The sequence below is a fragment of the Misgurnus anguillicaudatus genome, chromosome 7, assembly GCF_027580225.2.
Source record: "Misgurnus anguillicaudatus chromosome 7, ASM2758022v2, whole genome shotgun sequence".
NCBI lineage: Eukaryota > Metazoa > Chordata > Actinopteri > Cypriniformes > Cobitidae > Misgurnus > Misgurnus anguillicaudatus.
The window spans coordinates 16,672,042-16,695,180 of record NC_073343.2 but is presented as its reverse complement, the minus strand read 5'-3'; the positions used below and the strand labels follow the sequence as shown (position 1 = coordinate 16,695,180).

Genomic DNA, 23,139 nt, shown 5'->3' with positions numbered 1-23,139 from the left:
AAGCTTCAGTTGGCGGACAGATGGTCTTAAGTTTTCCTGCAAAATGTCTTGATAAACTTTGGGATTCATTTTTCCATCGATGACAGTAATCCGTCCAGGGCCTGAGGCAGCAAAGCAGCCCCAAACCATGATGCCCCCTCCACCATATTTCACAGTTGGGATGAGGTTTTGATGTTGGTGTGCTGTGCCTTTTGTTCTCCACACATAGCGTTGTGTGTTCTTTCCAAACAACTCAATTTGGTTTCATATGTCCACAAAATGTTTTGCCAGTAGTGCTGTGGAACATCCAGGTGCTCTTTTGCAAACTTCAAACGTGCTGCAATGTTTTTTTTTTGACAGCAGTGGCTTCCTCCGTGGTGTCCTCCCATGAAGTCCATTCTTGTTTAATGTTTTCCTTATTGTAGATTTGTCAACAAAAATGTTAGCATGTGCCAGAGATTTCTGTAAGTCTTTAGCTGACACTCTAGGATTCTTCTTCACCTCATTGAGCATTCTGCGCTGTCATCTTTACAGGACGACCACGCCTAGGGATTGTAGCAACAGTGCTGAACTTTCTTTATTTGTAGACAGTCTGTCTTACCGTGGACACATGGACATCAAGGCTTTTAGATATACGTTTGTAGCCCTTTCTAGCTTTATGTAAGTCAACAATTCTTGATCATAGGTCTTCTGAGAGCTCTTTTGTGCGAGGCATGGTTCACATCAGACAATGCTTCTTCAGAACAGCAAACTCAAAACTCGTGTGTGTTTTTTATTGGACAGGGCAGCTTTAATCAACACATCCAATTAGGGTTGTTGCGGTGACAGAATTTTCCCACCAGTTAATCAGCGCGTGACAAACCCGGTTATATCGGTTTCACCGGGTCAGAGGGGCTTATAAATGCACATACAGACGTGCGCATTTTACTTTTACTTTTGAATGAGATGCAACTGTTGTTTAAATCCAGCGCTTGCGTACGCTGCGTTAAATCGCGTATGAATTTGCGTGCAAATGCGAGTGCAACAGCTGGTTTAATGCTTCAGTCAATTTGCGCAGGTACTTCTGACAGAAACCCGCCAGTCCCAAGCAGAGCAACCGGCTATTCCTCCATAAAGTGCTGCTTGAATGATGGGTTTATTATTATTCTTAATGAAAAACACAACAACAAAACGATCTCGCATATATTAAACATCATATGTATATTATAACAAAAACGAGTAAGCACGCGGCTTCTGCCATCGTCTGGTCGGTCAGCTCGCCTTGCACACTGACAGAAATAAATGAAATCTGACACCTGCTGCTCTGTGACGTGACGCGCGTTCAGCTCCGCTGAAATCAGGCAGCAGATACATTCGGTTGTTAGTGTTTGCTCTCTCTAACAAAACTAAATGATTTAATTACAAGAAATTATCAAAACGACGGTGAAAGACGGTGTCGCGGTGGCAAGTGATCTAACCGGTGAGAGGCTGAAGCACCGGTAATCACCGTTTCACCGAATATTGCAACAAGCCTACATCCAATCTCATCACATTGATTGGACCCCAGGTTGGCTGACTCCTGGCTCCAATTAGCTCTTGGAGAAGTCATTGGCCTAGGGTTTCGCATGCTTTTTCCACCCTGCACTGTGGGTGTTTGCATGTTGTGTTCAATAAAAACATGAAAGCGTTAAATGTTTGTGCGGTGTTAGTTTGGGCGGACTGTGTTTCTCTGTTGTTGTGACTTGGATGAGGATCGGAGCACATTTTGTGACCAATTTGTGGGGAGATCCCGGTGGGCCCAAAGGGTTCACATACTTTTTATTTCAACTGTATATATATATATATATATATATATATATATATATATATATATATATATATATATATATATATATATATATATATATATATATATATATATCTATATATATATATTAGGGGTGGCACGGTTCATAAAAAAAATCCGAACCGTTCGGTTCGCTTGTCTCGGTTTGGAGCGCGTGTGTGTCGTACGGTTCAACGGTTCATGGCATGCGCAATGTATGTAGCCTCGTGCCCTGTATGTGACCTCAGATAGTAGTGATGGAAATTTTTGTTCATTTAGGTGACTCGTTCATTTTCAGTTCTTTCACCAAAATGATTCAGTGACCATTTCTTAATTTTACATAAATACTCCAATAGGTGGCGAAGATGTGTGTCATTATGTGTTATAAGACAATGAAAGACTTGCAAAAACTCATTAGTTTTTAATAAAGCTCAAATTGTGAAATACTAAGCATAATTTTATCAAGCTACAGAATATATTAAGACACACGCACATTTATAGTACATCTAATCTGGATTTGTTGTAAATAAAGACTCCCGTGCATGCCTCCTCTGGTTCAGTCAGTCATCAGATCCTCATTCATGAATCATAAAATTTCGGTCATGTCGTTCAAGACTTCGTTCAGACGTAGATGACTGATTTAAGTTCAGTGAAAGGGTGGATTTGAACTATATAGATATATAAAACTGTATTAAACAAAAATACCAAATTTTTCAACAGTAATTACCTTGATTATCATTTGTATTAAGGTAAATAGTAGGGATGTCCCGATCCGATCACATGATCGGAAATCGGCCCCGATCACGTGGTTTCAGACTCGATCGGAATCGGCCGTTACCTCCCGATCAGGACTCGGATACATATGCAGGGTTTAAAATCCATTAAGGTCTCGCTCTGCTCCGCGCCAGTGTACGCGCTGCGCTGGTGCGTGTGAACTGATGAGAAGAGAATAGGCTTGTTTGACTTCATGCAGCGCCACAAGAACCGGCAGCTGGATGACGTCTAAGTTCCGCGAGAGCGATTTAAAAGCAAACTCCTCCGTATGATTTCGCGGATCACTCTCGCGATAGTTTGACGTCACCCGGCTGTCGATTGTTGCGGCGCTACATGAAGTCGAACAAGCCTATTGACGTGCTACGGTGCTTTCAAATTCATTCATAGGCTTCACACTCGTGCGTGCAAGGAACCCACGACAAAACCGTGTTTTTACCGCTCATTTAAACGACGCGTTGATCGTTTTTGTCACCATGTGCTCAGACGCAGCTCCGCGTCTCACTCAGAACCTCAAGAACGCGCATTCGCGCAGGATACTGTAGAGATATGAGAGAGAGAGAGAGAGGTAAGAATGGTGCCCACGTCGAAGAACTTAATAGAAGTCTAGAAACAAAGTATTAAAGCATGTCTAACCATGTCACTCATCTCATTACAATATGTTAACTAGATAACTGGATACAACTGATTGTATAGTTTAATAAAATAATGTATTTTGATTATACAGATTAATTACGACCTAACTATAGGTATTTTATAACTAACTGCTAACTAGCTTAGGGAATCTCTATGGCTAATTTATAAGATATATTGCTGAATCAGTATGTTGTTTTTCTTGTTAATTGAGTCTGGGTAGCCTATCTTATGCCTAGAATTAGTCAAGGAGGTTGATTCTTATAACTTCCTTTAAAGTTTGATCAATTGTGCATAATGACATGTGCAACAAATGCATATAGGGTGTCAGACTCATAGATTTGCATAATTTAAAGTTCAGGTTTTAAAGTTTGGGTCAACATGTGGCAAAGCTTTAAAACTGAAACTTATAAAATCCTATCAGAGGTCCAAAATGTCATTGAAACACACCAGTGGCTTTGCTGTCATCAGGATTAAACATTTTACCCCTCGAACCCTCCCTCCCAACAGAGCATCCCCACAAAACAAATCCCAATTTAACCCCTGTACATATACTATATTCTCATTATTTTTTAACACATCTGTAGTTATGCGCTGGCACAGAGTTAGACTCTTTTGACTCCAGAAACAGCAATGCGTGCGGCATGACATAAGGAACATCCTGGTTTTGTTTTTTTCGCTCTTATTTATTCTTTTTTATGTATTATAGAAGTATCGGATCGGGACTCGGTATCGGCAGATACTCAAAATCAAATGACTCGGACTCGGACTCGAGGGCAAAAAAACCTGATCGGGACATCCCTAGTAAATAGTCCGCCTAAACATGGTTACTATAACTTTACTAAAATAAAACCACATGATTCTTTCACAAGATTGTTTACGTTGCTCTCGCTTTCTATACGATCCCTCTCATTCATCTCATTCATTAGGTTGTAACTTGTACCAGTCATTCAGTTTGTTTAAGAACGCAAATCCCTGTCTCTCTCGTTCGTTCAGACTCAAAAACAGCGGCTCGGTCAGTGAAGGGCGTATTATCAGTGCGTTGAGCCAATCATATGCTCGGCCACAGCTTATACTCGATTGCCATTGGCTCGTAGTTTTGTCACTCTTTGAAGGCGGAAAGAAATCCGCGCTTTATTTGTCCCTGATCCTCAAGAAGGGAGGGAAATTTCAGTGAACGAGAAATATGAGTCAATGGATGGCGTGAACGAGAACGATTCGTTCACCTAAAAGATTCGTTCAAAAAGAACGATTCGTTCACGAACGTAACATCACTATCAGATAGCGTGTTCCCCTTTCGCGAATAGCGTGAAAGAAGAGGTGACTGGTGTGGAGAGTGAGTGCTGCCGGTCATGTTACGTGTAGAAATGGCAAGAGGGAGAGAAAAAGAAGTCTGCCCGCAGTTGGAGGATGCCCCAGCGTCGTATAAGTTTGGTGTGTGGTAGGGCTTGCATAGACTAGTCGAGTAGTCGAGAGATCGACTACTCCAACCACTAGTCGGCGCTGTCGGAAACGATCGAATACTCGAGCGCGCATTTATAAATGATTTCAAAATGGCGAACGTCACCAGCAGACAACACACATCAGATGTGTGGAAGTATTTTATCAAGGATGACAAAAATGTTGTAATTTGCCAACTCTGTAAGACTACTTTAAAATACAACAGTAGTACAACAGCTATGCACAACCACCTACGAATGAAACATCCAACAACTAAGGCAACTGTTAGTGAGACGCACACCAAGAAGCAAACGAGCATTGGTGAATTCTGTAAACGCCCGATTACAGAGAGGAGAAGACAGGTAATAACAGATTTACTTGTGGATTTTATAGTGAAGGATATAAGACCACTCTCTGCAGTTTCAGGAGAGGGATTCAGGGGAATTATAAACTTTTTTGAACCCAGTTACACCGTTCCATCGAATGCTACACTCTGGAAAACAATTGGCCACAAATACGACTCTCTAAAAGCGGACATTGCGTCTGAAATGAAAGGCAAGAACGTCTCGCTTACTACTGATCTCTGGACTTCTTGCACCATGGATCCGTATATAACAATTACGGCTCATTACATCAATGAACTGTGGAAGTTGAAATCGAGGGTGTTGTGCACCACTATAATGCCAGGAAGACACACTGCTGTTAACATTGCGCAAAAGCTTACAGAAACCATTAATGAGTGGGAGTAGCGCATATTCTGCACAGTTCATGACAACGCAAACAATATGAACTTAGCGATGGAAATCTGTGAGGCATTACCCCACCACATTGGTTGCAGCGGACACACGTTACATCTTGCAGTGAAGGCAGGTTTGGATTTACCTGTGGTTTCGAAGGCCGTTGACGCTGCGAGGCGTGTCGTCAGTCACTTCCGTCACTCTTCGGTTGCGACCCGCGCATTGAAAGCACGCCAGGAGCAGCTATCCATCAGAGGGAGAAAACTCCAAAGTGATTGTGCAACTAGATGGAATTCCACGTTCGATATGTTGGATCGGCTTTACGAGCAGAGAATCCCGGTACAAGCTGTACTCGCTGACGAAGCAGTGACCAATGTCCAGTATCGAAAAACTCTGGCAATAAAGTCATCTTGCTGGGATCTGATTGAACAGCTACTTCCAATACTGAGTCCGCTGGCTAAGGCGACAACAATCATGTGTGGAGAGCTGCACGTCGGCCTGTCCTTTCTATATCCGGTGATTATCAATCTGACTGAAAATACTCTGCGGCCCAGCGCGGGTGATCTCACCGGCACTCAGGCATTCAAAGAAACGGTTCGGAAACAGCTGGTGACGCGGTTTAAACTGGACTCTGAAACGGTAGCCAAATCGCTACCCATTAGCGCGTGCATGTTGGATCCGCGGTTCAAGCGTTTGCTGTTTCTACCAGAGAAAGCCAGAGAGGATGCCAAAGCCCATCTCACCGATTTATTGCATGACAGTGAGATAACGCACTCAGAAACTTCAGGTGAGCTAATAATTCACAGTAAACATTTTGATTTTTTATGCATATGCATGCTTGATGCATTTTTCACTGTCATAACAGGTGAACAGGATTTTGCCGACTGCAGCGGGACAACCAATGCGTTGCCCAGTGAGCATAAAAAACCAAGACTCGAAGCTGATCTCGAGGAGCTCTTTGGATTCCACTACAAAAGCCGAAATCCTACGACAAAGCAGCCAACTACCAGTGAAGATGAGATTCAAGATTTTTTTCAGATGCCTGACATTCCCACCTTGGGGAATCCTCTCGAATGGTGGGCATGTAATGGACACCAGTTTCCTCGGCTATCCAAGCTGGCTAAATCTTATCTTGCGGTCCCTACCACCAGTACACCAAGTGAAAGAATTTTTTCCTTGGCCGGCAACACCGTCACAAGGCAAAGATCAAGCTTGCATCCATCTCACGTCGATGCTCTTGTGTTTCTAAATGCAAACTAGCGATCCACGAGCTCGACCAAAGACTGTGTGTTGCGCGAGGAAGAAAGCGACGATGACTAAACTTTCAAACCGGTTGAAGAAAGATATTCGTTCTTGTTATTATTACGGTTGAAAACTTGGTAAATATAAAATTATTAAATGAGTTTATTCATGTTTTTACTGTTTTCCTAATGTTTAAACTAAATACACATTCACAGAGTTTTGAAGTATGATGCGAATTTTAGTATTAAAATATTGCGTGCCTGAATTTCTCTGTTAACAAGTAAAATTTGAATTTAATGATATGTATATTTTTTTATTTTTTTACGTAACGTAATTGTTGCTTGTTGTATGCTTGTTGACAATAACCAGTGAAGGTTGAAGTAAGATTAATGTTGTTCTTGTTATTACTGCTGAAAACTTGTTAAATATTAAAGTTGATACTTATTATATAAGTTATTAAATTGTTACTGTATGCATTTAGCCATGCACGTATAGTTTGCATATACGGCGCAAATGTTATGAATGCAATGTCGCGTGCAGCTATTTATTTGTCTTTAATCTGTTACATGAAAACTTAAATAGCCTATGTAATGTCATAATTATAATGTTTTGATTGTTTACTTTATTTAATTAATAGCCTAATGCAACAATTAAATAAAGATTTATTGATAGAAACCATTTCATGTCTTTTCATTTGCTGTAGCATGGACCACGAGTAATCGAGTAACTCGAGTATTGTTTTGATAAGAAATCGACTAGCAGAAATCAGTAGTCGTGCAACCCCTAGTGTGTGGAAACATTTTTTATTTCATGTTACCTATGATGACAGCGGAAATAAAACAATAGATAAAACTGCAGTCTATGGGTTGAATGTGTTCGAACAGCCACACGCGACAGCCTTCTCTCCGACCATTTATCTAATCTGATGTAATGAACACTCTTTTACGTCTTTTCGTATTCAGCGCTATTTTTAGCCTTTCGTTGATAAAACGAAAGCGGCTGATTTCCGCGTAGTTTCATTTTGCTAGCGTGTGAAAGTTGCGCGATCTTATTTATTACAGGATTTAAATATTACAGGTGTAAACGTAATGTTTCTCTCTCGTCCACATATACTCTGCATTATTTAAGCAGCCTCTCAGTGATAAATCTTAAAGCTACACTGAAGTTGGCATTTTGATAAATGCAAGTTATCTTTGTGTGCTAAAAATGCACACAAAGTTCATGTAGATGGCAATACACATTCTCTTTTTTGCCATATAAATGAAAAGCATGTTGAAATCATCAATGTCTTCCCTCTCGGTGTGTCAAAATCTCACCTGGCTTTCCTCAGGGATGTTCCCAATAATGTGCTTAAAGTCAAATTCAGTTTGCATGATTACATGATATAACTTTTTTTAATACTGTATCCTAAATTATGGATAATTAATACATTAATAAGATAATACATTTCTGGAGTGTTAAAAAAATAACAACAAGAACCGTACTGAACCGAGAACCGTGACCATAGAACCGTGATACGAACCGAACCGAGGGATTTGTGAATCGTGCCAACCCTAATATATATATATATATATATATATATATATATATATATATATATATATATATATATATATATATATATATATATATATATATATATATATATATATATAAAACGAGAGAGAGAAAGATAATGACAATACATATAATACTGGTAGAGAGAATAGCAAAATAGTTAATTTCATGGAGGCGTAATCTAAGATCATTTGCCATGAATTCTATAACAACCTAATCAGACATTATCAAAGAAAACTTGTATGCTGTTATAATTGCAAATGGATGTACACTGTCAAAAATAAAGGTACAAAAACTGTCACTGGGGCGTACCATTTGAAAAAGGTCCTAATATGTACCATTTAGGTACAAATACGTATCTTTGAACTACGAATGTGTACCTTTGAAGTACTAATACGCACAATTTGGGAAAAAAGTGTACCTTTTTGAAAGGATACTGTCCCAGTGAAAACTTGTGTACCTTTATTTCTGAGAGTGTAGCAAAGAGTATTAAATGAAGAGGGTTCCAATAATTGTGGTCAACTGAGAAAAACATTTTCTTATGATGTGATCCCCCTTGCCTTTCAAATGTTTACCATCAATGAAACTGGCTTTTTGTGAATGAATTAAATAAAAGATAAAAAGGAGAAACAATAAAGATTTATTTTGCCAAATTTCTTTGCTCATATTTACCAAGGGTGCCAATATCTTTGTCCACAACTGTATCTAAATGAAGAGCATACTTATTAAAATGGATAAATCTAGTCTTTATTTTTTTTATTTAGCAAGCAGAACACAGTAAGCCATGGTCATCTGTGCACAGCTTTTTAAAAGATTTCACAGCCCAATTTTTCTGCATGTATGTGTAAATAAATACACAATAAATAAGTTGTATGTTTGCTTTGTCTTGTGCCGAGGTCTAATGTTGATAGAAGTGTCTTGATCAGTGGCGGAGTGGCAATCTGGAGAGTCAGGGGTTTTCCCGGTGGGCCGGTAGTGTTTTAAGGCCGCGAGGGCCGGTCTGATAATAGTCGTGCTTTCAGTCTTTAGTCATGCACTCCGGCCACACTAAAAACGATTTATCATATATTTAATATGCTTCAGCGCTCAAAATGTATCTGGCCGCACAGCTCTTTCTATCAAGCCCGTCTCCCCTGGAGTTCTATCAGCCAATCAAAAAAAAGAAAGAGGCTACACAATAACCAATCAGAAAATAGCACTGTTGTATCTGGGTAAGATTTAACGCAACAACCAATAAAAAAGCATAGCCTTGCACACCCATAGGAATGGAGCTCCGAGCATCACTTTGAGCAGCACAGAGTAAGTCTGATCTTCTATTTTAATGTTACAACAAATGCACAACTTTGACACAAACAATGACAACTTGACTGCTGTTAGAGAATGTTTCCCAGATAATCAGCATCAGTTTTTCACGAGTGTATGTAACTTAGCCAACAGTTTACAGCCTGTTCACTGACAACACCTGCTCAGAACATGTAAGTTAGTCTAAGCCTCGTTATATTTTCGGTATCACACGATGACTTACATTTTGTCACATAAAACATCTCTCTCCAAACACGCTTAATAATTTTATAAGCAACTGCTTTGCAACCATAGTAAGCTTAAGCTTACCTAAAACTAGGGAACTGTTGTTGACTTTAAGATCTTTTAAATAATAATTATTACACTTGGTATTTCATGTTATTGTGCAGTCATTTTATTGTAATTTTAGATTTCAGCATTTGCTTCTTTACAGGGAACCATTTTCTTTTTTCTTTTTTTTTTTGACCACGGAGGGCTGGTGGTCTATGAAATTTCCCGGTAGATTTTTGGGTCCCACTCCGCCCCTGGTCTTGATGTTCCGTAACTATCAACCCTGACAGAGCTTTAAGCTTTTTCTAAGCTTTCAAAAAGAAACAAGGCAGCAGTTTGAGGAGTTTAAGGGGCCAATCACACCAAACACGTTTATGGCAGTAGCAGGCACCTTTTTTAAATGATTTTCTATGAGCAGTGAACGTTATGCATGCTGTTTATGCACTTTTTTCTGCCTGACTCTCCACACGTGTTTGAAGTAGCGCTCAGAGCGAAAAATCATCTGACGTCATTTGCGTTTTTCCATTGTCCAATTGAATGATGGGAGAGGCAGGCCTACCGTTGTGGTGACGGAAGTTTACAGTTGCTTGGAACAACCGGACTGCACTCGCTCACTCTCTCCTGCATGTTTGTGCACCTCTCACCCTCGATCAAGGTCAGAGCAAGCATACTCTTTTAAAGTTTCTGCTAATAGGACAGTTATTAGCAAAAGAACGCAAGCTTCAATATTTGATTGACTGGACAGTGGTTGCCTAGCAAAATACAAATCCGCATTGCACTACTCTTTTTTTAAAGTCACCAGAACAACGGCAGTGTGGCGCGCCTTGCATTCCCAAGCGTTTAAAAAGCATTTGGTGTGATTGGCCCCTAAGAGTCCCTAACCCCTGTAAGAGCGAGTGAGAGTGCTCGCTTATTTTCATCATTAAACATGAGGGTCATTGTCAGGGGTATTTTTGGCCTGGGGGTCTGCCCTTTCCTATATTTATTTATTGTGTTGGTAATGTAAGAGCCTGTCATGTCTAATTGGGAACTACAGCATGAATGTATTTGGGGCATTTAAAAGACTACTCTATAAAAACATTGGGTTAAAAATAACCCAAATTGGGTTGTTTTTAGCCCAACGGCTGGGTAAATATAGGACAGAACGTGAGCTGGGCTAACTTGACCCATCTCGTTGGGTTGTTACTTTTAATCCAGCAAATGGGTTGTTTTTAACCCAAGGATGGTTTCATTTTTATTTAAACATTGGGTTAATTTGACTTAATAAATGGGTTAATATTATTTTTATTTTATCTTAATTTTAATTTATAACTTTATTGCAGATGTCAAATACACCACTTTAAAAACACATGCCAACATGGTATCTTCTTTACACTGTAAAAAATGCTTTGCTGCCTTAAATTTTTTTGTTGAATCAACTCGGATTTACAAGTCATTTCAACTTACTATTATTTATCTTGACTAGAGACGAGTTGTTATAACTACATGTAAGTTGTTATAACTTATAAAATTAAGTTGGCTTTTCTCAACTAGCCTATATTTTATAAGTTGTGACAACTCATCTCTGTTGTCAAACTCATAAAAGTGAGGTTGATTTGACTTTTAACCTGGAAACCAGAATATGTTCAGAAATGTATTTTGAAAGCTGCTTAAGTAGTTTATGCAACGGTTTAACATTTTTTAAATTATCTCAAAAAGCAGATTAAGGGCTCTATCATACACCTAGTGCAATGCGCGACGCAAGTGTCTTTTGCTAGTTTCAACTCGGCGCAATGATCATTTTCACATTACAATGTAAAAGAATATTATTGAGTCTCTTGGACATAAATAAAGATCGATTATGAGACATTAGAAGGCGTAAAGAGCTGCTTCACCTGTAGCCTGGTAAGTAAATACATGCTTTGCTTTAAAGAAATGCATCTATTTTTAAATGTTTTTTAAATGCTACCCCACAGATTTATTGTATATGATGACTCTGTACCTGTGGATATGGTAAGATGAGAAACATTTTCAAGTAGTTTTTTTTTTTTTTAAACCATGGCATGGAGTATAAACCTTTTCAGTAATGTTTTATTTTTTTTTAAAACCATGGTATGAAGTATAAACCTTTTCTTGCATATTTGCAAATTATTTTATGAGATTACAATAATTATGTAGGATATCAATACATTTAGAGCAATTAAAAGCCTGCTATTTTTACTTCTGTAACTGAAAGAAAACGGCTTTTAAATGTTTTAATCCAAAAAAATTACAATTTAAATAGACCCCTTCAAGGTTTGTAAACATTGAATGACTATCGGGTGCGTGCGCAGCATGGGGTCAAACTGTTCATACCATCCAGGCTTTTTAATTTAATATAACAGGGCTGAAAAATTATGACTTACCTGAAATGAAGTGAGCACTACAAACAGAAGCCTCTTTGATCTTTGCATTGTCCCAGTCTGCAGGTTAATTGCTTGCAGCCGCAGATGTTGTATTTTTTTTGTTTTTGAGATTCTGCATGAATCGCGAAAACTTAATGGAAGACCTGGTGCGATTTTCACAGCCCACGACGTAAGTAGACATTTTTAACGATACCGAATAATACGCAACTCAATCTGCTGTAATGACTTTTCTGACCCCAACATGCGCAGTGGGAACCGCCTGTGACGTGAACCGTGAAGGAGTCTATAAAAATGAAAACAACACAATTTTTAACATTATTCTTAAACTGGTGGTCTTTTTCCTCTGCTTAGTTTTTCAGTTTACAAATTCCACTTTCTAAATAGGGATTAGGCATGGCGCCAAGTGCAACTGGCTTTTAAAGAGGATGAGAACTGAGACTCTCATTGGTTTATTGCACGTTATGCCCAAAACACACTGATCACTCATTAGGTGAATAGGAACAACCCTTTTAGGCTGTACGCTATGACGCATAAACCATTTTTCCCATCTTTAAATTAACAAAAGTGGATTCGGACACGCTGTTTAGACCGTGCACTTTAAACAAAGCTCGTTAAAATAGGGCCCTATAGTGTTTTTACATGACATTATTGCATCACACTTCTTCCTTTATTATAACATGTTATTTGCTTAGATTTTTATAGACTCTGGAGTAAAAACCTCACATAAGTCATATTTTGATGAAAATGTTTTGAACATCCAAAACAGAGTAACCAACGTATTTACGATCCAGTGGGTGCAACTAATCAAACTAGCTTACCGCTAATGAACATAGCAGTGCATGTACAGTAAAAACGTTTTACGTCATGAAAACTGGACTGTTGACACACATATTTGCTTTTTCTAGTAAACAGTAATGGTTTTATGGATAACTATATTGATACGTTGTTTATCCACATCAATCTGTCCATTTAAAAATCGCAGCCTCTGCAAAATTAATTCAAACAGCACTGTGCACCTACCCAAGCGCTTAATTAATTTGAACCAGCAATTTGGGTAAATGTTGATTTTTTTGGTAGTATTTGAGAAAATGACCCAATTAAATTATCCAAAAGGCTCACAGCTTTGGGTAGAAAAAAATAACCCAGCATTTTTAAAATGTATTAAAAAATTAAAAGCAATGTTTCTTTTAGTCTGTTTTCAATTCTGTCTCAAATTTGATACTCTTACCTGTTCTTTCTAAATGGCCTAGTCAGACCCTTATTCAAGGGAGGTTTTGAGAGGGGTTAAGGGAATGATTAATGGTCTCTTTAAACTGCCATCAACTTGTTTTCAAAGCTTACATTTTAATTTTAGTAGTTTTTATTAAAGCTCTTGCAGAGTTGCAATAGATGATTAAATTGCTGTACTACGAGCTTGTTTTTTTTTTAAGTCAGGGTCTTGCCTGCCAAGTTTGCAGCTAATTCCTGAAATCCATTAATCCTGCCTTATTTAAACCATTTTAATGGCTGCAGGCCACAGAAAATAAAAAGCTTTGCAATCTACATGATGCTCAGATGCATCAGTTACGAACATGTAAACCTTTGAGGGAATTGCAGCTTATAGCTGCAGATGTTTGTGGCTATTTTAAATTGACGTAGGTGTTGTTTACACTATAGAATTTGTTTTTTTTAATGGCATTTTAGAAAAAATAATCCTCGTCTATGCTGGTATTTCAGAAAAGATCTCCATCCACACTGTACACAACTGTAAACACGTGACGCATGACCATTCACATACTGTACTCTTTGCATGCATGTACAAGTGTAGAAAAACATATTACTCTAATAACACTCTTATGTGTTTTAATCCTTGCAGCCGTCTTTATTGTAATTCATAACGATTTTATACTGCATGTGTTGGCATTTTCTCAAAGCTGCAGAAGCTTGGCAGTGGGTTGTATTTGTTACACATTTCATTCTACTTGGTGTTCCTTTTGATGTTCTTATTAATTTTTGTTCATTAACAAAACACTGATTAAATTTAGGAAACAAATTATACACAGCAAAATCAGCAGTCTTTAATCAACAGACCTGGTGGTCCCCATATATACACCAGCAGTGTTGATTTAACATTTGCTGTGTATGAAAAGAAATTAGCCTCTTGGCTTGGATTTTCACTGCATGTTATGGAGGCGGGCAAAACACATTTTCTGCAGGCAGCTCAAAATAGAGCACTCATAACATTATAACTCCATCAGGATCCATGTTAAAAACATGTTGGTGTAGCGTTTAAAATCTGTGGCAGTATGTGGTAAAACATACAGCAATACATACAGCTCTGTATCCATTTTTGTTTACAGGTCATTGTGGCTGGTCATTTTCATCTTTTGGTAGCGTAATGGTCACAATATAAGGGCTTGATGAATTTAGGGAAGGATACGCAGTCATGCAAATGTGGGTACTCAGATTCATTTAATTTGGTCATTTTCTCAGTCTGTGTAACCAAATCATTGAGTTATGATATTAGGACAGTTTTTACTGACAGTTGAATGAATGCCCCCTTTCCGTGACACATCAACCCAAATGCTGGGTCAAATTAACTCAGTGTGTGGTGCTGTTGGAATTCACCTCAGGTGTGGAGTGGCTGCGTTTTTACACAGTTTATGTGGATAAACAAGGTTCGTACCAATATATGTATCCATAAAACCATTACTGTTTACTAGAAAAAGCAAACGTGTGACAACAGTCAGTTTACTTAATGTGAAACGTTATTGCATGCACCCGCTATGATCATTAGCGTTTAGCTTGTTTGATAAGTTATGCCCACATGATCGTAAATACATTGGTTACTTTTTTTAGATGTTTATAACGCCTCCTTTAATCAAAATCCGACATTTTCGTCATAAATAAATTACTTACTTGAGATTTTTACTACATAGCCTATAAAAACCTAAGCAAGTGTTGGGAACGTTACTTTAAAAAAGTAATTAGTTATAGTTACTATTTACCTCCCACAAACGGTAACTGAGTTAGTAACTGCATTACATCATTATAAAAGTAACTAATTACCAGGAAAAGTAACTCTTGTGTTACTTAAAAAAAGTTCAAATATTTCAAATAATTTGGATGCCCCCAATATAAAATGTGTTAAATGAAAAAAATGGCCACTAAAGAGAAACCATTAATTTTGTGTCAGCATGTGACGATGTGAGGTGCTTCATTAGACTTGCCACAGATGTGTAGAGACTCTTCCTTCATGGGCATAAGTTACACGTTACATAAACATTTCTGCCTTTCACCTCAACAATGAAAAAGTAGTGCTTATTAGGGCCCGAGCAGAGAGGTGCAAAGCCATATTGTTTTCCTTAGGATTTATATGGGCCAGACCCTAATGGCCTGCACCAAAAAGTGCGAAGCCCTATTGTGTTTTTTTTTTTTCTTAAATGTATTATTACATCCCCAGCACAGAGAAGCAGGCCAAATTGCCCTGCAACGAAAGGTACGAAGCCCTATTGTTTTCCCTCAAATGTATTATTGTTTTTCAACGCATTGGCCAATTTGAGTCCCTTAACATGCTCAAAAATTCTTGAAATTTGGCACACACATCAGAAGGTGTTTCTCAGTGTCAAGTAAGGATCCTTCGAAGCCAGAATTTCGAGGATGCTACGTTATCAACACCCGTCGAAGGACTGTTCCAATGTTGAGGATCCTCGGAATTTCAACCAAGAACTGAGTCCTTAGTTCGAAAAATATCCCATATACAGGAAAGGATGCATGTGTGTAGCCTTCGCGCTTTCGCACTCTCAAATCACCTACAATCCTATGCGCACAGTGCAGAAAGTACACCTTTTCACTGATGTAATGACGCAATTACGTGCACTTGCTAGCCTGTTTCATTTACATGTTTTCCCGATGCTAAAAAGGAGCCTCGCTTAGCCTCTGAAAGAAATAACTTGGAAGGACCAGACATTTTTTTCAAAGTTTTTTTCTATATTTGGGTTTTACAGGGTGAAATAAAATCGCTGTCTAGAAAGTTGCTAAATCTAGCGACAAAGTCACCAGGTTGCAAAGACTGCTCTGACTTTTTTTAGAGCAGCTGGTAGCTAATATTATGAGCATTTTTCCCTGTACCTTTCACTTTCTTAAAACATCATGACAGGGATGTGAGAAAGCACGAGAGAATCAAAGAAAAGACAGAGAATAGCACATATAGGTGGCTGTGTCCTTAAAGCAGATTCCAGCAGGATACGTGATTGGCAGACAGGATGACGTGTGACGCGTCACGTGAGTTAGTCTGTTGCTTCCGAACAGGCTGCAGTTTGTTTGGAGTATTGAGAGCGGTATCTTTATGTACGAGTTTCATTCAATCCTACTCCAGCCTAAGCATATCGGTAAGCTAAAACAGAGATATTCACGTCATATGGACACCTTGTTGTTCCCACTGCATTCAACGACTAAGCATGTGATCTGCTTAAAACATAGACTGCAAAAAATATGGACCGTGACGTCACCCATCGGTTTGTGAAGATCTTTTTTGAAGCCAATAGTAGGCGGTGCCTGCCATTGCCATCTTGGTCACGGGTCACCGTGCATCACTCGCGGATATCCGAAAATGGGTAAAGATGTGGGACGTGGGTGAAGCTGAGGTGGCTAGTTGCTGAAACCACACCCGCCTAGCTCGACTCTAGAGACAGCAGTGGCTGTTCAACTGTCACTTGTGGCCATGCCCTGACTATGCAGAACTTTAAAGGAATATTCCATTTTCTTAAAAGAAAAATCCAGATAATTTACTCACCACCATGTCATCCAAAATGTTGATGTCTTTCTTTGTTCAGTCGAGAAGAAATTATGTTTTTTGAGGAAAACATTGCAGGATTTTTCTCATTTTAATGGACTTTAATAGACACCAACAATTAACACGTAACAGTTTTTTTCAACAGAGTTTCAAAGGACTATAAACAATCCCAAACGAGGCCCAAGTGTCTTATCTAGCAAACCGATTGTCATTTTTTAACAGGAAAAATAACAAATATACACTTTTAAAGCACAACTCTTCGTCTACATCCGGTAGTGATGCACCAGCTGACCCCACGCAATACGTCAAGAGGTCACAGAAGACGAATGCGAAACTCCACCCCAGTGTTTACAAGTGTAACAGATGGCTCGGAGTCAGATCGAGGCCATTGGGCATCTGGACTGTAACAGCCCTAAAATTGTGATAATTAGATAACCCTGTCTCCTTTGTTGACAATCGTCGAGATCTCTTATCACCTATCAAGGCTGTAAAGTGGGCGACAATTAAAACAAATGCCATCGTAAAAGGAGGTTCAAAGGAATTCCACCATTCTGACCATCGCCAGAGACACAGCAGGGGGCACAGACTATATGTCTGTGATGAAACCACATTTAATGAACACAATGAGCTGTTTAAATGTATATATATATATATATATATATATATACAGGGAGTGCAGAATTATTAGGCAAGTTGTATTTTTGAGGATTACTTTTGTTATTGTACAACTACAGTGCTCTTGGTCAATTCAAAATGTTAACAAACCCTCAAACCTGAACATTTAAGTAGTAAAAGTGAAATTTTGGCTTTCTTAAGAGAATATTTCTATGTACATCATTATTAGCCAACTATTAGTGTGCAGAATTATTAGGCAACTAAATGAAAAACAAAGATTTTACCATCTCACTTGTTTTTTTTTCACCTGTTAAAGTGAGAATAATAAACAAACTCTACATTTACAAAAAAAATAATAAAACAATAAAAAATAAAAAATATATATAGACTCAGTGACCAATATAGCCACCCTTCTTTTCGATAACAGTCACAAGCCTTCCATTCACGGAGTCATTCAGTTTCTTGATCTGGTCTGAACCAACATTTTGTGCAGCCACAACCACAGCCTCCCAGACACTGTTCAGAGAGGTGTACTGTTTACCTTCACTGTAAATGTCCTGCTTAAGAAGGGATCAAAAGGTCTCAACAGGGTTTAAGTCAGGTGAAGAAGGGGCCATGTCATTAGTTTTTCCACCTTTAAGACATTTACTGGCCAGCCACTCAGTTGAGTACTTTGATGCATGTGCTGAAGCGTTGTCTTGCATAAAAAAGTCTTATTGAAAGATGCTGATTTTTTCCTGTACCACTGCTTGAAGAAAGTGTCTTCTAAAAATTGGCAGTAGGTCTGAGAGTTGTTTTTTATTTCCATTTTCAACCCAAAAAGGTCCAACAAGCTCATGTTTAATAATACCTGTCTGTGCCTGCCTGCCTGTAATGTAGAAGACACTTTCTTCAAGCAGTGGTACAGGAAAAAAGTCTGCATCCCCCAAGAAGACTGATTATTCTGCAAGACAACGCTCCATCACATACATCACAAGTACTCCACTGCAAGGCTGGCCATTAAAGGCCTGAGAGATGAAAAACTAATGCCATGGCCCCCTTCTTTACCTGACTTAAACAGTATTGAGACCTTTTGATCCCTTCTTAAGCAGGACATTTACAGTGAAGGTAAACCGTACACCTCTCTGAACAGTGTCTGGGAGGCTGTGGTTGCGTCTGCACAAAATGTTGGTTCAGACCAGATCAAGAAACTGACTGAATCCGTGAATGGAAGGCTTGTGACTGTTATCAAAAAGAAGGGTGGCTATTTTGGTCACTGAGTCTATATATTTTTTTATTTTTTATTGTTTTATTAATTTTTTTGTAAATGTAGAGTTTTTTTTAATATTCTCACTTTAACAGTCGAAAAAAAAACAAGTGAGATGGTAAAATCTTTGTTTTTCATTTAGTTGCCTAATAATTCTGCACACTAATAGTTGCCTAATAATGATGTACATAGAAATATTTTCTTAATAAAGCCAAAATTTCACTTTTACTACTTAAATGTTCAGGTTTGAGGGTTTGTTAACATTTTGAATTGACCAAGAGCACTGCAGCTGCACAACAACAAAAGCAATCCCCAAAAACACAACCCGCCCAATAACTCTGCACTCCCTGCATATCCCTTTACTGCATGATCATGTATGTGTGATGTAACTGTGTGTTAACACTTTAGTTAGATTTTGTTCACTGTAGCATGGTTCATATCTTAGGTATGAAATTATTATTCAACGTGATCTTAAACCCATGTCTTGTCTAGTATCAAATTAATCTATTCTTTATTTCCCAATCATTTCTATGTATCATATTACCATAAGCCGCATCAATGTCATTTAATATCGATTTGAAGAGTTATGGAAACAAACTTTTATCATTATGCAAGTACGCAAATGTGATGTCTGAAAGATCAAAGGCTTGTTTCCCCGCGCGATCGAACACTTCGCACATTGGTCATTCACCTAAAATGGGCTGGGCGCGTGAAAGGACAAAACGGCCTATCGCCCAAGCCATCATTGGCTCAATTTGCTCAATAGCTCAATGGCTCAATCTCTCTATGGCTGAATCGTTCAGTTCACTCATGAGCGCCCGGTTACTCAGGTAACCCGTCAGCGCAGTTTGGAAACTCGCTGAGACTCACCCAGAGACTCACTCGTTTTACTCGCTGATGTTCAAGCTTTACCCCTTATGAAAATTAAGGCGATCCTTATGAGATTATCCGATGGTTTGTGCAGATGTTAAGCAATAGTGCTATTGCCAATCTTTCACTCTCTCTAGTTATTTTTCAATCTTTTCTTTCTCATCTATGTTTTATGTTATTGTATGTGTGTATGTTTAGTTAGTCGTTATGTGTACTTCGTTTTATAGTTAATAAACCGGTTTTGCATTTTCACAATTGAGTTGTTTCTGTGTTCAATGCTCATGAAAGTAAAGTCACTATTTCTGCCTTTTGATCCAGCTACACGCTGCGAGTAGCACTGTATATCAGTGAGAAGGTTAATTTTAAAGGCCATGAAATTAACATTTCTTAGACGTTAATATACGATTATGGATATATGTCTTCGGTGGACGAACATATTAATTAATTGTTATTATTAATTCTGCTACGCCAGGTAAAACCTGATAAACTTGTATAATTAATTACAGTTAATTATACATAACATTCCCTTTTGAGCTAAAATCTAAGATTCCCTTTGGAATCCCCGTAGTGTTTCGGTCGGAGGTTCATAGTGTTTCAAATAACGTTATTTCCCTCCTCCCGCTGAAATTCGCTACACAAGTGTGTTGAAAGAGGACCGTTCCTACGTTGTTGTATGTCAACTGATACTAATTAATGTCTTTGTGTCAGTTTATTGTTTACAATGGTCCGCAAATGTGCGTTTTATATGTGTAACACGTGACCTCCCTACGTCACTACGCATTTACGTTAGGTCGCGCTGGACCGGACCTAGACGAAAAGTTGTGGTTTAAAAGAGCATATTTTTTATTTTTCTTGTCAAAAATGACAATCGTTTCGCTAGATAAGACCCTTATGCCTCGTTTGGGATTGTTTATAGTCCTTTGAAACTCTTACGTGTCTTCTAAAAATTAGCAGTAGGTCTGAGAGTTGTTTTTTATTTCCATTTTCAACCCAAAAAGGTCCAACAAGCTCATGTTTAATAATACCTGTCTGTGCTTGCCTGCCTGTAATGTAGAAGACACTTTCTTCAAGCAGTGGTACAGGAAAAAGTTTGCATCTTTCAAGCAGACTGATTATTTTGTAAGACAACGCTCCATCACATACATCACAAGTACTCCACTGCATGGCTGGCCAGTAAAGGCCTTAGAGATGAAAAACTAATGCCATGGCCCCCTTCTTCACCTGACTTAAACCCTATTGAGACCTTTTGATCCCTTCTTAAGCAGGACATTTACAGTAAAGGTAAACCGTACACCTCTCTGAACAGTGTCTGGGAGGCTGTGGTTGCGTCTGCACAAAATGTTGGTTCAGACCAGATCAAGAAACTGACTGAATCCGTGAATGGAAGGCTTGTGACTGTTATCGAAAAGAAGGGTGGCTATATTGGTCATGAGTCTATATATTTTTTATTTTTTATTGTTTTATTAATTTTTTTTTTGTAAATGTAGAGTTTGTTTATTATTCTCACTTTAACAGTTGAAAAAAACAAGTGAGATGGTAAAATCTTTGTTTTTCATTTAGTTGCCTAATAATTCTGCAAACTAATAGTTGCCTAATAATGATGTACATAGAAATATTCTCTTAATAAAGCCAAAATTTCACTTTTACTACTTAAATGTTCAGGTTTGAGGGTTTGTTAACATTTTGAATTGACCAAGAGCACTGTAGTTGTACAATAACAAAAGTAATCCTCAAAAATACAACTTGCCTAATAATTCTGCACTCCCTGTATATATATATGACCAAAATAAATTATTCTTTAATCCAATAAAACCAAATATATTATATTCAGTAATTGACATATTAAAACCAGCATGAGCTTAGAAATTGATGATGTGGTACTAGAAAGGGTCAATGAAAACAAATTTCTTGGAATAATATTATACCACAAATTATCCTGGAAACCACACATCGCAACAGCTAATTACATAAAACCAAATATTTCCAAGAAGAGGGAACATGTTTAAATATGTTTTAATGGCGGAATAGCACTTTTGGGAGTACTTCGACTCTGTGCAGTAACACTCTCCCTCTCATTATGAGAGGGAGAAGGGGAGCGGATTTTTCAGGCAGTCGAGGTACTCCCAAAAGTGCTATTCCGCCATACAATATAGTCCCTCTTTTAAATCCGCTTAGAAAAGCGCTATGTTTTATTTTGTGCCACCATACTTGCTCGTATAACTACTCGTCTTGAATGGGAGGGGCGTTGATGTGTTGGGTCACTTCTGGCTTTGTCTCTGTTTGGTACCGTTGAATGAATGGGGCTGAGCTGAATGCTATCAAAGTGTCGCCGCGCGCCACAGCACTTACGTGCACGCACTAAGATGATAGAGGTATGTATCAACTCTTCTTAGTTAAGGTAATATCATAGTTTAATATGGAACATGGATAGACTATTACTTTAACACATTCCTTATGAAATACATCAAGTATTCCTTATGACTTTAATAGACTCAATTTATTGTACATTTTTAGTAAATCAGTGTACTGTTCCTTAATTCAAACGACATTTAAACATTTTTAAGACATACACTTTCCCCATGAAATTTCCAAATTACACAGGGTCACATTTGTCTATGCCAAACAGGCAAAAACAAGAACCACTTCTAGAGAAAAGCATTTCTGCAAAGGAACTTTTGACTCAAACATAAAGCTTATAACATAAAGCCCTTGTGACAACTTCCTCATGTTTGTCATACCTCCGGTCTCTTCTATGCCAAGATCTCCAGGTCCAATCGCAATCTCACACAGTGTATGTGACAGCTCCCACTTTACTAAACATGACCTTTGCTTTCACCTCAACCTTTCCTCATCAGCCAGAAAACAACCTTTCTGACCCTCCCAAATCCCTTTTATCTGTATTGCATGGGTTCAAATTATAACACTAGATAGCGGGATGATGTTGACAAAAACAGAGAAATAAGAAAGAATATGACTAAAAATCCCATCTGCCACCCCATCATCTCTGTTTTTGGAGATGCTAAAAAAGACACGGAATTAGCAAACACGAGAGATCATCGCAGTGAACTAGAAAACATTATGAGGCCTACAGGTAAATATGTCACAGTAAAGATGAGGAAACAGGGCCGCTGTTACAGTCACAATACTAACAACAATTAAAGAAAAATGCAGACAAACACTTTAAAATGAACAAATAGAGACAGACAATGGTTCCTCCTCAGAGGTACTTTATGTCCTGATGTCTGTAAATTCAGAGTGACACTGGGGAGCATTGCAAACCCCCCATCTTTTCCAGTAGAAGAGAGGCGAAAGGGATTGAGTATTGTGGATTTTAGCTGTGACAGCCCTGCTGAAAAAAACAGCATCAAACCAGCATGGGAATTATGCTGGTCTATGCTGGTTTAGCTGGTGGTCACAGCATACCAGCACCAAAACACAACCTATGCTGGTATGACCAGCATGGAATGCTGGTGCTAATGCTGGTTTAACTGGTGCTAATGCTGGTTTGTTGCTGG

At 38.4% G+C, this 23,139-nt stretch overlaps 1 protein-coding gene across 1 annotated transcript; it reads left to right on the top strand.

Moving 5' to 3' along the window:
- Nucleotides 1-3,997: 3,997 nt before the first annotated feature.
- Nucleotides 3,998-10,383, top strand: LOC129417249 (E3 SUMO-protein ligase ZBED1). The gene is made up of 2 exons (XM_055171794.2): nucleotides 3,998-6,151; nucleotides 6,230-10,383. The coding sequence occupies exons 1-2, from the start codon at nucleotides 5,413-5,415 to the stop codon at nucleotides 6,622-6,624; spliced, it is 1,134 nt and encodes a 377-aa protein (XP_055027769.2). The 5' UTR covers nucleotides 3,998-5,412; the 3' UTR covers nucleotides 6,625-10,383.
- Nucleotides 10,384-23,139: the final 12,756 nt, after the last annotated feature.

Coding starts and splice junctions, on each gene's coding strand:
- LOC129417249 (XM_055171794.2), top strand. CDS start 5,413: ATGAACTTAGCGATGGAAATCTGTGAGGCATTACCCCACCACATTGGT. Junction 6,152..6,229: donor AACGCACTCAGAAACTTCAG/GTGAGCTAATAA, acceptor CTGTCATAACAG/GTGAACAGGATTTTGCCGAC.